The sequence below is a fragment of the Rattus rattus genome, chromosome 9 (assembly GCF_011064425.1).
Source record: "Rattus rattus isolate New Zealand chromosome 9, Rrattus_CSIRO_v1, whole genome shotgun sequence".
Classification (NCBI taxonomy): domain Eukaryota; kingdom Metazoa; phylum Chordata; class Mammalia; order Rodentia; family Muridae; genus Rattus; species Rattus rattus.
Window position 1 is genome coordinate 73,207,186 of NC_046162.1, and position 15,929 is coordinate 73,223,114.

A 15,929-nucleotide genomic window follows, 5' to 3' on the forward strand; every position below is an offset into this window, starting at 1 on the left:
AACAGTAAATCAAAAAATCAGATTTAATGGCAGTAAAATTACTGGGAAAAAGAGCAAATTAGATGCAACTCTACTTGTTACATCATAGTTAGGTTGCAACCACAGGTTTGGCTACAGATTTAAATTTGGCCAAAGCCAACACTCAATTAACCATTCAATTGAGAACACTGTCACTGTGTAACCCATTCCTTAGATTAGAATTTACACTAAGCATAAGCAGGTATGTGCCTGCTCCTTGGTTACATTTTTTCCCTCACTGTCAGTTACTTAACTTTTCACAGAATATTACCAAGTCCATGAATTTGCTACTCTTATTAATAATGTAGAAAATATCATTTGTATGGTGTTAATTATTTAGAGCATCCTTCACAGCAGCCTTCTAAAACCACTTAAGTAACTTTATGGATGAAAATTAGGGTTTTAAGGCAGTAAGAAAACTGTACGATCTAGAACCCAAATCAACCATCTTAAGGTTCTGTGGGTTGCATCCTTCCTGTCCCACAATGTCTGAACATAAGTCCACACAGGTCAGTAACTCCTCTGTGTCTTAGTGTCAAAGTAGGGGAAGAGCTGTGAGAATTTCCAAACTCCTTTCTGACCTTCATGTTTGTTCCACATACAAAATTTTAGATACCATAGCATGTGAGTACTGCTTTGTGGAATTTAATCCCCCATTCTTCACAATAGTGATTAAAAACTTTGCACCAATTTGGCTGGCAATTTTGTAGCATTTAAATCTTCCCCTAACAGTTTTTTTAGGTTCTTTAATACAAAAATTTGGAGAAAAATCCTATCCCTTTTTTCTTACCTCAGTGTAACCCATGCTGGCTGCAGCAATGAGGGCCTGCTGGATGGCTTGGCTCTTCTTAAACACTCCTTGCTGCTGGCCAGCCATTGTCCAGTCACACTGAATCAGAAACTTGACAACCTCTAGATGACCTCGCAGAGCAGCATGAACCAAAGCACACTGTCCATTTTTATCCAAGTGATCTACCTATGGGAAGAGAATAGAGACATCTGTGAATAAGGATAGAGATATCTGTGAATAAGTGATCTACTTATGGGAAGAGAATAGAGACATCTGTGAATAAGGATAGAGATATCTGTGAATAAGGATAGAGATATCTGTGAATAAGTGATCTACCTATGGGAAGAGAATAGAGACATCTGTGAATAAGGATAGAGATATCTGTGAATAAGGATAGAGATATCTGTGAATAAGTGATCTACCTATGGGAAGAGAATAGAGACATCTGTGAATAAGGATAGAGATATCTGTGAATAAGTGATCTACTTATGGGAAGAGAATAGAGACATCTGTGAGTACGGCTGGTGGCTGCATTCTACCCTAGTCATACTGACGACTGCAGCTGTCTACACCACCCTTTCCCACTCTGAACTTAGAGGGCACGTTTTACTCAGCCTAGATTATAATTGATATCCAATTCCCCTGCACATCCCTCTGCAAGAACTTTCCCCAGAAAATGAGGTAAGGCTTTTGTTTTTACACTAAAGGAAAAAATAAAATAAAACTCTCAGGTGAAGTTCTCCTTTGACCTCAAATAATTCTTTTCAGACCATGCCTTGAGAGACCCATGGCTCTGCTGCACAAAAAATGTCCACAATGATCCAAAGAAAAACCATCTTGTGTCATGAATCACTCATGGGACCGCCAAGTTTTGGCAGAAACCGTCTCCTTTCTCAGCAGAAGGGAAGTGGGTCAAAGATCTGGCCTGATGGTAGGAGGCACTTGGAGCTTTATTCTAGACTCAGCTCCAGAAGCAGTTTAATTTCAGTGTTGGTTCAAAGTCTAGGTTGAAAGAAAGGCTGATTAAGATTGATCTTCCAGACAGTCCTTAGACAGGAGTGTCTAGCAAAAGTGTGGTTATCTGTCTAGTATACCTAGAACATCTGAACCTAAATTTTGTTTCTGATTCTCCCATCGACTTTGCTTCTACCCAGGGACCCACATGACAAATGTTAACTGAATGCTAAGGATAAAAATGTGGAAAAGTAATAAATTCTGCTCTCAACATTTTCAAATAAGGTAAGGGGAAATGTGACCAAGCCAGTCTATTTAAAAATAGATACATATAATAAAATCAGCACAACAAATTATGATGATGATGATGATGTATGAACATCTGTATAGGTGTGCATACCTGTGCATGCACATGTGGATGTTGGATGGCTTCCTTAGCTGCTTTCTAGCTGAAGCTCAGTTAGTTTGTCTGATTAGACAGTAGGCCATTGGGATACCCCTGTCTCTACCTTGCACCAGTGACAGAGTTACAGATGTGAGTCATGGACTATAGCTTTTACACAGGTTCCAGGACTTGAACTCAGATTTTCATGTTTATGGAGCAAGCCTTTAACTGCCTAAGCCATCTCCCCAGTCCACTAAAATTGATCCTGAGTGCAGTCAGGAACTAATATAGTAGAAATCGATCACAACTGGCTGAGATGGGAACTGATTACCTTATTCTAGGTTTTTGTTAGGGACCTGAAAAAAGAAGTTTATGAGGTTGAAAGCATGGACATTCTTCAATGCCAGACTAAGTGTTCTGGATTGTAATCAGCCAGTAGTGTTCAGGCTGTGTGTGTGTGTCTGTGAGTGTGTGTGTGTGTGTGTGTGTGTGTGTAAAAACTAAAGGAATGGATAAAATTCTCATTCCCTGGAATAGACAGCTCATTTCAGGGCTGGGGTAGTAATGTAAAAGATGAAGCTGGAACATTTTGTGTTGCAAAAGGGAAGCTGTACTAAAAGTATTGTGAACCAATGTGAACTAACCAATTGACTAGGCTAATTCTGGGACAATTTGACTAACAAATGAATAATGATGGTAGTGGGTTGCAGACTATAGAATAAGATAAATATCCATAAGTCCATAACGATACAAATAAATAATGAGTTAATACCGAAGAAATATATACACGAGGTGTAGGGCAAGGTCTCATTATATACCAAAGCTGCCTTTGGACTTATGATCCTCCTGCTTCAGTTGCCTAAATTCTGGAATTTACAAGCATACATAAAGCGTGCATAGTTTAAAACAGATCTTCTTTACAATGGAATTCCTATCAATAAATGAGGAAAATGAAAGTAGAAAAATCATCTTGGAATAGGCATCAGAGTCATAACCTCTCACAGTAAAAATCAAGAATAGATCTGAACACAGTAAACCAAAGTGTGATGAGCAATGACAAATGCACCTGCCAGGCTCAAATCATCACTGGGAAGACTGTACCTTTAACCAAGTGACAGAATTTATCATCTATAGTAAGATATGTGGACATCAAGTATAGCATTTCAATTAAGGGATATGGTATTACCTCTGTGGTATCCTTAATGAACTGAAATATAATGAGAACATATCTAAATTAAAACTTTCCACAAACTAACTGACAAGAATTCTTCAAAAATTTCAAATCATAAAAGACAAAGAAAACTTGAGGGAGTGTGCTGGACTAGAGGGGACTGAATGTAATGTATTAGGCAGGATTCAGACTACCTACTGTAATGGGAAAATGGCATTAGTGGGTCAGATGAAGAAATTTCAGAAAGGTTTGTAAGTTGACAAATCATACTATATCAATATTAATTTCTTAGTTTTGATGATGTAATCATAGTCACTTAAACTGTTAGCATCAGTGAAAGCTGGATGTAGGATTTATGAGAACTCTGATTTTTGCAAGTCTAAATTTCCTTCAAAATAAAGGATTTCAAGAAATTAAGCGGCTATGCATGGTGGTGCATGCCTTTAATGCATGCCACTGCTTGGGAGACAATGGGAGACAAAGGTAAGCAGATCTCTGTGAATTTGAGGCAAGCCTGGTCCTGGGTTCAGGCTCCATCTTAGAGAACCCGACCTAAGGTTGAACTCCAGTTAACCACCAGGCCTGGACCTAGCACTGGTTTTCAGGTCACTCCCTAACAACCATCAATCAGGAGGAAATCAGAAGTCACAGTTGGACCTAAAGATATTTACTTATGAAGGTTTATGGTTTGGCTTTCAGTACCAGTCATTATTTTAAAGAGCAACAAATTCCATAATAGCCCCCTAATCAGATGTGTGCCAAGCTGGATACCCTCTTGCTTGTTTGCTTGACTCTAAAAATGCTTGCTTGAAACTGGGCTCGGGGCTTCACCCTCGCATCCTGCTGTGTCAGTGAGGATGGTGTGACCTGAGCTGGAGCCTGAATAAAGACCCTTGTGTGATGGCACTGGAATAGCTTCCTTTGTGGTCTTTGGGGGCTCGAGAAACAGGCAAACATTATAATCTGGAAGGGGCTGCCATGGAGGAGGAGAACAAGAACAATGCAGCAGCGACAATTGGGATGCAGATGGCTGCTCAGGCATTTTCAGAATAAAACTGAACAGAGTTGGTTACATAACGATTTGGTAAAGGCAAAGAAGAACAGGTGTGGAAGAGTCTTTAGCATTAGCAGATTTTAAAAGCAGGAAGGGAAAGAGTCACACAGTAAGGACCGAGTTATTTTGGAAGGTTAATGTGGGGTACGAGTGAGGCATCGGGCATTACTGTTGAGAAGGCTGTCAGGAATGTGAATCACAGCTTAAAGCTTCTTTTCTAGAAGCTTAGAGTCTAGAATCACCTCACTCATGTGAGTCAAAGAACCAAAATGCAGTTGTCTTTTACTCCAAAGCCTATGATATTAATGCTGAGAGAGTATGCGGCCAAGGTGAGAAGATAGGATCTCAGTGAAGCTATGGGAGAAGAAAAATAGTAACGAGAGAACAGCCAGAGAGGTGGGAGAATTCGGACATCGGGAGCTCAACATTACCAACACTGAGAGGAGGCTGAGGTGTGGGGGTGTAAAGATGTGTTTTGGTGACTGGCAATAGTTAGCAACTTTGGGAGAATCTCAGCAGAGTGGTGAAAATTTAGAGTTCCCTCTTTTTTTCTAACACTCTTTATGAGGTATTCTATAAGATTTAATGGGACTACCTCTTATATCCCACTTTATCTCTTAATTCACAATCTACTAATTGTTTTTATATATGAAAAAAGTGAGACTGAAGGAAGTAAGATAATGTGTCGAGGCCCTCACAGGAAGTAAGTGTGGACTCAGTCGTGGATCTAAACCAATCATGCTTGATCATAAAGCTTATGAATTTAATAATGTAGAGGAATTTTAATCCAGCAACATGGCTGCTCTTTCTAGGTCTGTGTGATCTGGTTGGAATGCAGACATGCTCTGGATTACAGAATGATCTAGGTGGAATACAGACACACCCTTAGAACACACCTTCAATTCCAAACAATGTAGATGGATTTAGTTTGTAGAAAGCAGCCATGTTTGAAATGTCTAACTGAGGGGCAAAGTAACAGATCAGAGGAAGATTTGACAGAATGAGTCATAGGTAGGATATGCCCAACTCTCACAAGAACAAACAGGAAAGAGGCTACTTAAGAGCAGTGAGGGAAGAAAAAGAGTGGCTGTGCCAGTTCAGAGGAGTTGATTGTTTGGAGCAGTTGAGTTTGGAGTTCAGAGGCTATCTTTCCAAGCAGAACAATTCAGTCAGAAGGTGAGAGAAGCCAATTTGAATCAGTCAGCATGAACAGGAATTTGGGCTACCATAATAGCTAAGCCAGCCAGTCAGAGTTCAGAAAGAACCAGAAAGGGTGAGTTTATTCAGCAGTAAGCCTCCTGGACAACAATTATATTGGGTGAATACAAGTTTTATTTATATAATAACCCAATTTGTTTATCACACAGATGCTGGATTATGGGTAGTTAGAGAGCAGTGAGGAAGAGGGATGACTCTTACAATGGGTCTGAGGAATATGGAAGGGAAGGGAAGAGATGTGATGTAGCTTTTGGTTAGCAGGTGAGAGGACTTTCTTTTTAAGGTCCTTTAAGATAAGGTAAATATCTATACACCTACAGATATTTAGAAAAAGGTGATGTGAATTAAGAAAAGAAGTGATAAGTGACACAAAGAGCAGCAGACCAGGACCAAGAGCACAGTGAGAGGCGATGCTGAAAGCAAACCAAGTGCGTCCTTGTTAGGCAGGAGCACAGGCCAGTGCAGCCAAGAGCACCGGCCTGTGACAGACACTCCCTGAGACAGATGCCTCCTCTCCTCCTCTTCATTCTTTTTTTTTTTTTTTGAGTGCCTTTCTATATGTCCCAGACTGACTTTAAACTTGTGATTCCCTTGCCTCAGTCTCCCAAGTCACACAGTTAGAGATGTGCACTCCCTGACTCCCCAAGGTTTCTATATATAGCTCTGGCTGTCCTGAAACTCACTTTTTAGACTAGACTGGCCTAAAGTCATGCAGATCCACCTGCCTCTCTCTCCCAGTGCTGGGTTTTAAAGCTGTGCACCACCACACCAGAGTCCACATCTTGTTTTTAGCTTAATTTTACCAATCCCAAACACAGAAGAGATGAGATAGGATTTTGAAGAGAATAAACAGTGTAACCAAATCTGCTCTGGGAAAACAATGAAGAACAAGTAAAAAAAAAAATTGCATGGTGATATAGGGCAGAGGTAATTTAAAGACCTACCAAGTTACATAAAGAGTAACATCAGGAGCAGATATTCTCTTTTTAGAAATATCTATTCAAACAAAGAAACATTGATATAGGTGGGCGATCTGTAGCACAGTAACATCCAAGACTGTGACTTTGCTGAGAATCCAGGTCTCATTTCCTCAAGGAGTCTCAGGAGTTTTCCTTGCTTCCCTGGTGACAATACTGAACGTCTCAAAATGAGGTCACATATATTACTTAGGTTTCCCTGTGAAACCACTAACATTCTTAGTTTTCATGACGAAATAAAAATACCACGAGGCTACAACTATCCTTGGTGGCCTACATTTGTGAAGCCAGTGATTTTTCTTTTACCAGTATTTTGAAATTGAATTATCCTGTATCAGTGACTTGGAAAATATTGTAAAGAAAATATTTTGGAGGTTGGGATGATGTCTCACTGGGAAGACTACTTGCTCTGTAACATGAGGGCCTGAGCTTGATCCCCAACATCCACATGAAAGCAGAACATGGCAGGTATTGTCATACCACAGTTTGTGGGTAGAGACAGAAGGATCCTGGGAGCTCACTAGCCAGCCAGCCTAGCTGAAAAGTGAAGCTTCTGGTTCAATGAGATTCCTTCTTAAGGCAATAAAGTAAGGAGAAAATACCAGTGTCCTGTTCTGGCCTCTACAGTAGTGCACCTGTGTATATGCATCTATATGTTCTTAATGCATGCATTCCATAACACCACATAAAAACAATAAAACATCTGGAAATGTGAACCAAAATGTGCTAACAAACACTTGGGGTGCCCCTGGCCAGTCTGAGTGCATCCAAATCTCAAGGATTGTTCTCATCTTCGTGCCTAAGGTTTCTTTTTAAACATGAAAGCCTGAGGGTGTGCAGGCAGGCACCGTGCAGTTCAGACCTCCCCCTGCAGTCTCTTTGGCCTTTGCTTCTTTTCTGGAGTTTTGTTAGACTCTTCTGTGTTTAGGAGATACCTCCTGGGCTATTAGGCAGGGGTTAGGTATGGTTGCTGATGAATGCTGTTTTATAGATCTCTCTCTCTCTCTCTCTCTCTCTCTCTCTCTCTCTCTCTCACACACACACACACACACACACACACACACACACACACACACACACACACACACACACACACACACACGTAAAACTGTCCTGATACAGCAGGCTAACACTGGGATATGAGCTCAGTGGGTCTTCCCTTTGATCTGCTCTGCATCAGGGTTGGGTGCACCGAGATTGTTGAGGTAACAAATGAGTTGCAAACTACAGTGGGAGGAAAGAGAGAATAAGAAAAGCAGCAGGAGTGGGCAGAGGGTACCTTGGCCCGTTTCTTGCACAGCAACACCACGATGCTCAGGAACCCTGCTGCTGCAGCGTACCCCAGAGGAGTCAGGCCACTCTCAGAAGAGGCATCCACATTGGCCCCAAACTCCAAAAGCAGGGCCACCATTTCTGTGTAGCCAAGGTGAGACTGGACACATAGGATGGGAGCATTATTTAGAACCTCTGTCCGATAATTAATATTGGCTCCTCCCAGAATCAGCAGTCTGCTGACCTAGAAACAAATACCAGACAGACACTGTCACATCCTTTCAGTCATTTTTAAATGAAATCACTTGAGACTCTACGGTAAGGTCCAGTAGCATTTTTAGGAAGTTATTTTTAAAAATTCTTTATTCCCCTTTGAATACTTTGCTTTAGAAAACAATATAAAACATCTCTGTCTCCTTTATATATACCATTCATTAGCTAGAGTGAGGGATCACACCTTGAGTGCTGAATGTTGGCTCACTTAAGAGAATTCTTGATTGTAAAAGTTCTTCCCCAGAGCTACCTGAGATCAATTTGCACTTCAGAACCCTTAGCAGATCCCAACCCCAGGTATCAGCTATCCAACAGCCTCAGTCGTCAGAATAAAACAGCAATTCAAAATACACTGAAGTCACTAAAAGAACACTCACTAGGAAATAGTCTAAGGCAAGTCAGAAATCAACTAAATGGCTACTTGATGCCCTTCTAATTGTATTTTCCAGTCAACTATTTAAGCTATTTTCAGTTTCTTTGTGTTTACCTTTATATTTGGAGTGTAGAGATTTCGTAAAGAGGCCAATGCCATGGAAAGACCTTCTGTGCTATAGGAGATCCAGAGTCCTTGGAGGATGGAGGACGATACACCAACCTTTTTACTCAAACCCTGAAAAAAATATAAAGATAATCAAATAACAATTAGTATAGAGGCAATCAAGTGATAATAATAAATAATAATTTTTTTTTTGGTGGGGAGACAAAGTCTCTCTTTGTAGTCCTGGTGTCCTGGAACTTGCTATACAGACCAGGCTGAACTCAAACCCAGAGATCCACTTGTCTCTGCCTCTCAAGTGCTAGGATCAGAGATGTGTACAACCACTCCCAGTGAGATAATTGTTCTCAACTCAGCTAAAAAGGGTCATTAGTGCTGAGTGAGTGGCCCCTAGATTTTGGTAATAATGAGTGCAGAGCCTCAATTTAACAATGTTCATACTCAGCAACTCTGACAGGGATAAAGACTAGTTTTATAGAAATATAGTGACTTAGGTAGATCACTTACCATCTTTTTTGGCTCTATATCTGAATTTAATTTATTTTCCCATTTTTTCCTCCACTAGCTTTCTTGACTAAGTAACTTAAGTCACTAAAATAATACTGTGATTTGATTTTTCATCTTCATTTCATTTTTCTTCCTGTACATTTGGGAGAACTATAGTTAGCAGTCAGAGTTACCAGTCTCTTTTGCACCCCAATGGCTCACATGACTCAACTCTGGCTAATACAATCTGGGCCTTGGTAAAATGCCTTGTTAAAGCTTGGCTCCCAACCTTGCTGTGCTCCTGCAGACTCTCTACTGTTCCTTGGAACAGCAGATGCAGGGGCTCTATGGTGATTTCAATATGCTTGGCCCATGGGAAGTGGCACCTATTAAGAGGTATGGCACTGTTGGAGGGAGTGTGTCACTGTGTAGGCAGGCTTTAAGGGCACCTAGTGCTCAAGCAGAAGAGAGACCCTCCCTCTGCCTGCCTGTGGATGACAGTTTTTCTATTCCTGGCTGCCTTCAGATCAAGATGTAGAACTCTTGGCTCCTCCAGCACTGAGTCTGCTTGGATGACTCCATGTTTCCGGCCATGATGATAATAGACTGAACCTCTGAACCTGTAAGGGTTTATTATCATTCCAATGGGCATTATTTGCTTCTTTCCCAACTGAATCAGAAGTAAAGAGTAGGAACATTTCATACTTAATGGTTTAAATTATATTAGTGACTTACAAGTGAGGTTGGCGAATCATTTTACCTTGATAAGAGCTACAGGGAAAAGAAATGGAAAGGCTGGGTATGGTGACAGACAAGTGACGTCCAGGCACTTCAGAGGAAGAGGCAGGAAGATCACTCGATGTTTTAAGGCAGTCTGGTCTACCAGGACACAGAGGGCTACAGAGTGAGACCCTATCTCAAACAAAAACAACCAATAAAACAAACACAAAAGGAAAAGAAAAAGGAGAATGGGAAAGAAAACAGGTAAGAGCAGACGCTGGTAGAAGGATCACAGAGCAGCGTTGGAGTCCCAGTGCAGCCGGAGCTAATACACAAGAAGGGAGTGTAAAACACAGAGGCAGAGTCCAAACCTGGTAAACCGTCTCTACTTGTACTGTAGACTTTTGATTTACCCTGGCTGGGGGAGTTGAGCCTTTGCTCTACTGAGATGTGAGGAAAGTTTCAGCCAAAACTTAACAAAGATGACAACTAATGTGATTTTATTACCAGCCAGGATGTACAAGAACACCTCAATTGTTGAGTCTTTTCGAGTACTTCAAGAAAGCACGAAAGGGCAAGAGCAATCTCTTTTTAGGGCTTATGTATGGTTCAAACCAACGTGGGGCTGAGCTAGTGTGCTTCTGGAAGTTTGCTCACTTGTAAAGTTTAGTAACACACGCATGGATACACAGCTGCCTTACATCACCACCATTATCACCTGACCACCACACACAGCCGGGCCAAGTGCATCAGAGGGAGCCTGGTAAACAAAGAGAGTTAGAAAACCAAGGCCGACAAATAGGGTTTTATTGGAATATAGCTATACCCATTTATTTCTGTGATGTCTTACTGTTTTCCAGATACTGTGACAGAGTTGGAGTGATAGACAGTAAACTACAAAGCCGTATGTAGCTATTTTTAAAAAGTAGTTTGTGAACTCCTGCTGTAAGAAGTGATGGGGTAATATTCCCATATGTAATTTATGCTTATTAAGTCTTATTTTAGGAAAAATACTGGTAATTTTGATCATAAAGCTTTATATTAAATATATACCCAGTACTCTGGATTTTTATCATGCACCTTTTTACATATATTTTCCCTGTAATCCTTATAACAACTTTGAGAGTTACTGTTACTGTTTTACAGATGAGAAGATGACAGTGAATGGTAGACCTCACTTCTTTAGAAGAAAGTGAGTTCAGTCTGTCTTTGAGCGCATGGTTTTTTCACGTAGACTCTGAAAGCTGGGATTGTAAGGTGCACACCCCTGTGCTCCTCCTCAGTTTTTTTTTTTTTGTGTATAATATTACATTTGGCTTTATTTAATTAATTATGTATTTATTGCATAAAATGTATAATTTTTTTTTATTAACTTGAGTATTTCTTATGTACATTTAGTGTTATTCCCTTTCCGGTTTCCGGGCAAACATCCTTCCCCCCCCCTTCCTTATGGGTGTTCCCTCCCCACCCTCCCCTATTGCCGCCCTCCCCGACAGTCTAGTTCACTGGGGTTCAGTCTTAGCAGGACCCAGGGCTTCCCCTTCCACTGGTGCTCTTACTAGGATATTCATTGCTACCTATGCGGTCAGAGTCCAGGGTCAGTCCATGTATAGTCTTTAGGTAGTGGCTTAGTCCCTGGAAGCTCTGGTTGCTTGGCATTGTTGTACATATGGGGTCTCAAGCCCCTTCAAGCTCTTCCAGTTCTTTTCTCTGATTCCTTCAACGGGGTCCTTCTCAGTTCAGTGGTTTGCTGCTGGCATTCGCCTCTGTATTTGCTGTATTCTGGCTGTGTCTCTCAGGATCGACCTACATCCGGCTCCTGTCGGTCTGCACTTTTTGCTTCATCCATCTTGTCTAATTGGGTGGCTCTATATGTATGGGCCACATGTGGGGCAGGCTCTGAATGGGTGTTCCTTCAGTCTCTGTTTTAATCTTTGCCTCTCTCTTCCCTGCCAAGGGTATTCTTGTTCCCCTTTTAAAGAAGGAGTGAAGCATTCACATTTTGATCATCTGTCTTGAGTTTCATGTGTTCTAGGCATCTAGGGTAATTCAAGCATTTGGGCTAATAGCCACTTATCAATGAGTGCATACCATGTGTGTTTTTCTGTGATTGGGTTAGCTCACTCAGGATGATATTTTCCAGTTCCAACCATTTGCCTACGAATTTCATAAACTCGTTGTTTTTGATAGCTGAGTAATATTCCATTGTGTAAATGTACCACATTTTCTGTATCCATTCCTCTGTTGAAGGGCATCTGGGTTCTTTCCAGCTTCTGGCTATTATAAATAAGGCTCACGTATGAACATAGTGGAGCACGTGTCTTTTTTTATATGTTGGGGCATCTTTTTGGGTATATGCCCAAGAGAGGTATAGCTGGATCCTCAGGCAGTTCAATGTCCAATTTTCTGAGAAACCTCCAGACTGATTTCCAGAATGGTTGTACCAGTCTGCAATCCCACCAACAATGGAGGAGTGTTCCTCTTTCTCCACATCCTCGCCAGCATTTGCTGTCACCTGAGTTTTTGATCTTAGCCATTCTCACTGGTGTGAGGTGAAATCTCAGGGTTGTTTTGATTTGCATTTCCCTGATGACTAAAGATGTTGAACATTTCTTTAGGTGTTTCTCAGCCATTCGGCATTCCTCAGCTGTGAATTCTTTGTTTAGCTCTGAACCCCATTTTTTAATAGGGTTATTTGTCTCCCTGCGGTCTAACTTTTTGATTTCTTTGTATATTTTGGATATAAGGCCTCTATCTGTTGTAGGATTGGTAAAGATCTTTTCCCAATCTGTTGGTTGCCGTTTTGTCCTGACCACAGTGTCCTTTGCCTTACAGAAGCTTTGTAGTTTTATGAGATCCCATTTGTCGATTCTTGATCTTAGAGCATAAGCCATTGGTGTTTTGTTCAGGAAATTTTTTTCCAGTGCCCATGTGTTCCAGATGCTTCCCTAGTTTTTCTTCTATTAGTTTGAGTGTGTCTGGTTTTGATGTGGAGGTCCTTGATCCCTTGGACTTAAGCTTTGTACAGGGTGATAAGCATGGATCGATCTGCATTCTTCTACATGTTGACCTCCAGTTGAACCAGCACCATTTGCTGAAAATGCTATCTTTTTTCCATTGGATGGTTTTGGCTCCTTTGTCAAAAAAATCAAGTGACCATAGGTGTGTGGGTTCATTTCTGGGTTTTCAATTCTATTCCATTGGTCTATCTGTCTGTCTCTGTACCAATACCATGCAGTTTTTATCACTATTGCTCTGTAATACTGCTTGAGTTCAGGGATAGCGATTCCCCTGAAGTCCTTTTTATTGTTGAGGATAGTTTTAGCTATCCTGGGTTTTTGTTATTCCAGATGAATTTGCAAATTGTTCTGTCTAACTCTTTGAAGAATTGGATTGGTATTTTGATGGGGATTTGCATTGAATCTGTAGATCGCTTTTTGGTAAAATGGCCATTTTACTATATTAATCCTGCCAATCCATGAGCATGGGAGATCTTTCCATCTTCTGAGGTCTTTCTCAATTTCTTTCTTCAGAGTCTTGAAGTACTTGTTGTACAAATCTTTTACTTGCTTGGTTAAAGTCACACCGAGGTACTTTATATTATTTGGGTCTATTATGAAGGGTGTCGTTTCCCTAATTTCTTTCTCGGCTTGTTTCTCTTTTGTGTAGAGGAAGGCTACTGATTTATTTGAGTTAATTTTATACCCAGCCACTTTGCTGAAGTTGTTTATCAGCTTTAGTAGTTCTCTGGTGGAACTTTTGGGATCACTTAAATATACTATCATATCATCTGCAAATAGTGATATTTTGACTTCTTCTTTCCGATCTGTATCCCTTGACCTCCTTTTGTTGTCTGATTGCTCTGGCTAGAACTTCAAGAACTATATTGAATAAGTAGGGAGAGAGTGGGCAGCCTTGTCTAGTCCCTGATTTTAGTGGGATTGCTTCAAGTTTCTCTCCATTTAGTTTAATGTTAGCAACTGGTTTGCTGTATATGGCTTTTACTATGTTTAGGTATGGGCCTTGGATTCCTATTCTTTCCAGGACTTTTATCATGAAGGGGTGTTGAATTTTGTCAAATGCTTTCTCAGCATCTAATGAAATGATCATGTGGTTTTGTTCTTTCAGTTTGTTTATATAATGGATCACGTTGATGATTTTCCGTATATTAAACCATCCCTGCATGCCTGGGATGAAGCCCACTTGATCATGGTGGATGATTGTTTTGATGTGCTCTTGGATTCGGTTTGCCAGAATTTTGTTGAGTATTTTTGCGTCGATGTTCATAAGGGAAATTGGTCTGAAGTTCTCTTTCTTTGTTGGGTCTTTGTGTGGTTTAGGTATAAGAGTAATTGTGGCTTCATAGAAGGAGTTCGGTAGTGCTCCATCTGTTTCAATTTTGTGGAATAGTTTGGATAATATTGGTATGAGGTCTTCTATGAAGGTCTGATAGAATTCTGCACTAAACCCGTCTGGACCTGGGCTCTTTTTGGTTGGGAGACCTTTAATGACTGCTTCTATTTCCTTAGGAGTTATGGGGTTGTTTAACTGGTTTATCTGTTCCTGATTTAACTTGGTACCTGGTATCTGTCTAGGAAATTGTCCATTTCCTGCAGATTTTCAAGTTTTGTTGAATATAGGCTTTTATAGTAAGATCTGATGATTTTTTGAATTTCCTCTGAATCTGTAGTTATGTCTCCCTTTTCATTTCTGATTTTGTTAATTTGGACACACTCTCTGTGTCCTCTCGTTAGTCTGGCTAAGGGTTTATCTATCTTGTTGATTTTCTCAAAGAACCAACTTTTGGTTCTGTTGATTCTTTCTATGGTCCTTTTTGTTTCTACTTGGTTGATTTCAGCTCTGAGTTTGATTATTTCCTGCCTTCTACTCCTCCTGGGTGTATTTGCTTCTTTTTGTTCTAGAGCTTTTAGGTGTGCTGTCAAGCTGCTGACATATGCTCTTTCCTGTTTCTTTCTGCAGGCACTCAGCGCTATGAGTTTTCCTCTTAGCACAGCTTTCATTGTGTCCCATAAGTTTGGGTATGTTGTACCTTCATTTTCATTAAATTCTAAAAGTTTTAATTTCTTTCTTTATTTCTTCTTTCAGGTTATCATTGAGTAGAGCATTGTTCAATTTCCACGTATATGTGGGCATTCTTCCCTTATTGTTATTGAAGACCAGCTTTAGGCTGTGGTGGTCCGATAGCACGCATGGGATTATTTCTATCTTTCTGTACCTGTTGAGGCCCGTTTTTTGACCAATTATATGGTCAATTTTGGAGAAAGTACCATGAGGAGCTGAGAAGAAGGTATATCCTTTTGCATTAAGGTAGAACGTTCTATAAATATCCGTTAAGTCCATTTGGCTCATGACTTCTCTTAGTCTGTCTACGTCTCTGTTTAATTTCTGTTTCCATGATCTGTCCATTGATGAGAGTGGGGTGTTGAAGTCTCCTACTATTATTGTGTGAGGTGCAATGTGTGTTTTGAGCTTTAGTAAGGTTTCTTTTACGTATGTAGGTGCCCTTGTATTTGGGGCATAGATATTTAGGATTGAGAGTTCATCTTGGTGGATTTTTCCTTTGATAAATATAAAGTGTCCTTCCTTATCTTTTTTGATGACTTTTAGTTGAAAATTGACTTTATTTGATATTAGAATGGCTACTCCAGCTTGCTTCTTCCGACCATTTGCCTGGAAAGTTGTTTTCCAGCCTTTCACTCTGAGGTAGTGTCTGTCTTTGTCTCTGAGGTGTGTTTCCTGTAGGCAGCAGAATGCAGGGTCCTCGTTGCATATCCAGTTTGTTAATCTATGTCTTTTTATTGGGGAGTTGAGGCCATTGATGTTGAGAGATATTAAGGAATAGTGATTATTGCTTCCTGTTATATTCATATTTGGATGTGTTATGTTTGTGTGCTTTTCTTCTCTTTGTTTTGTTGCCAAGACGATTAGTTTCTTGCCTCTTCTTGGGTATAGCTTGCCTCCTTATGTTGGGCTTTACCATTTATTATCCTTTGTAGTGCTGGATTTGTAGAAAGATATTGTGTAAATTTGGTTTTGTCATGGAATATCTTGGTTTCTCCATCTATGTTAATTGAGAGTTTTGCAGGATACAGTA

General features: G+C 40.4%; 1 protein-coding gene across 7 annotated transcripts in view; it reads right to left on the bottom strand.

Moving 5' to 3' along the window:
* The window catches only part of Tanc2 (tetratricopeptide repeat, ankyrin repeat and coiled-coil containing 2), a 325,356-nt gene that overhangs the window by 24,933 nt on the left and 284,494 nt on the right, over positions 1-15,929 (bottom strand). For all 7 annotated transcript variants that reach the window (XM_032914256.1, XM_032914255.1, XM_032914254.1 and 4 more), the window contains 3 exons: positions 8,600-8,722; positions 7,847-8,083; positions 809-994 (listed from right to left, as the gene is read on the bottom strand). In XM_032914256.1, coding sequence (XP_032770147.1) covers positions 809-994; positions 7,847-8,083; positions 8,600-8,722 — 546 coding nt within the window. The remainder of the gene's footprint in view (positions 1-808; positions 995-7,846; positions 8,084-8,599; positions 8,723-15,929) is intronic.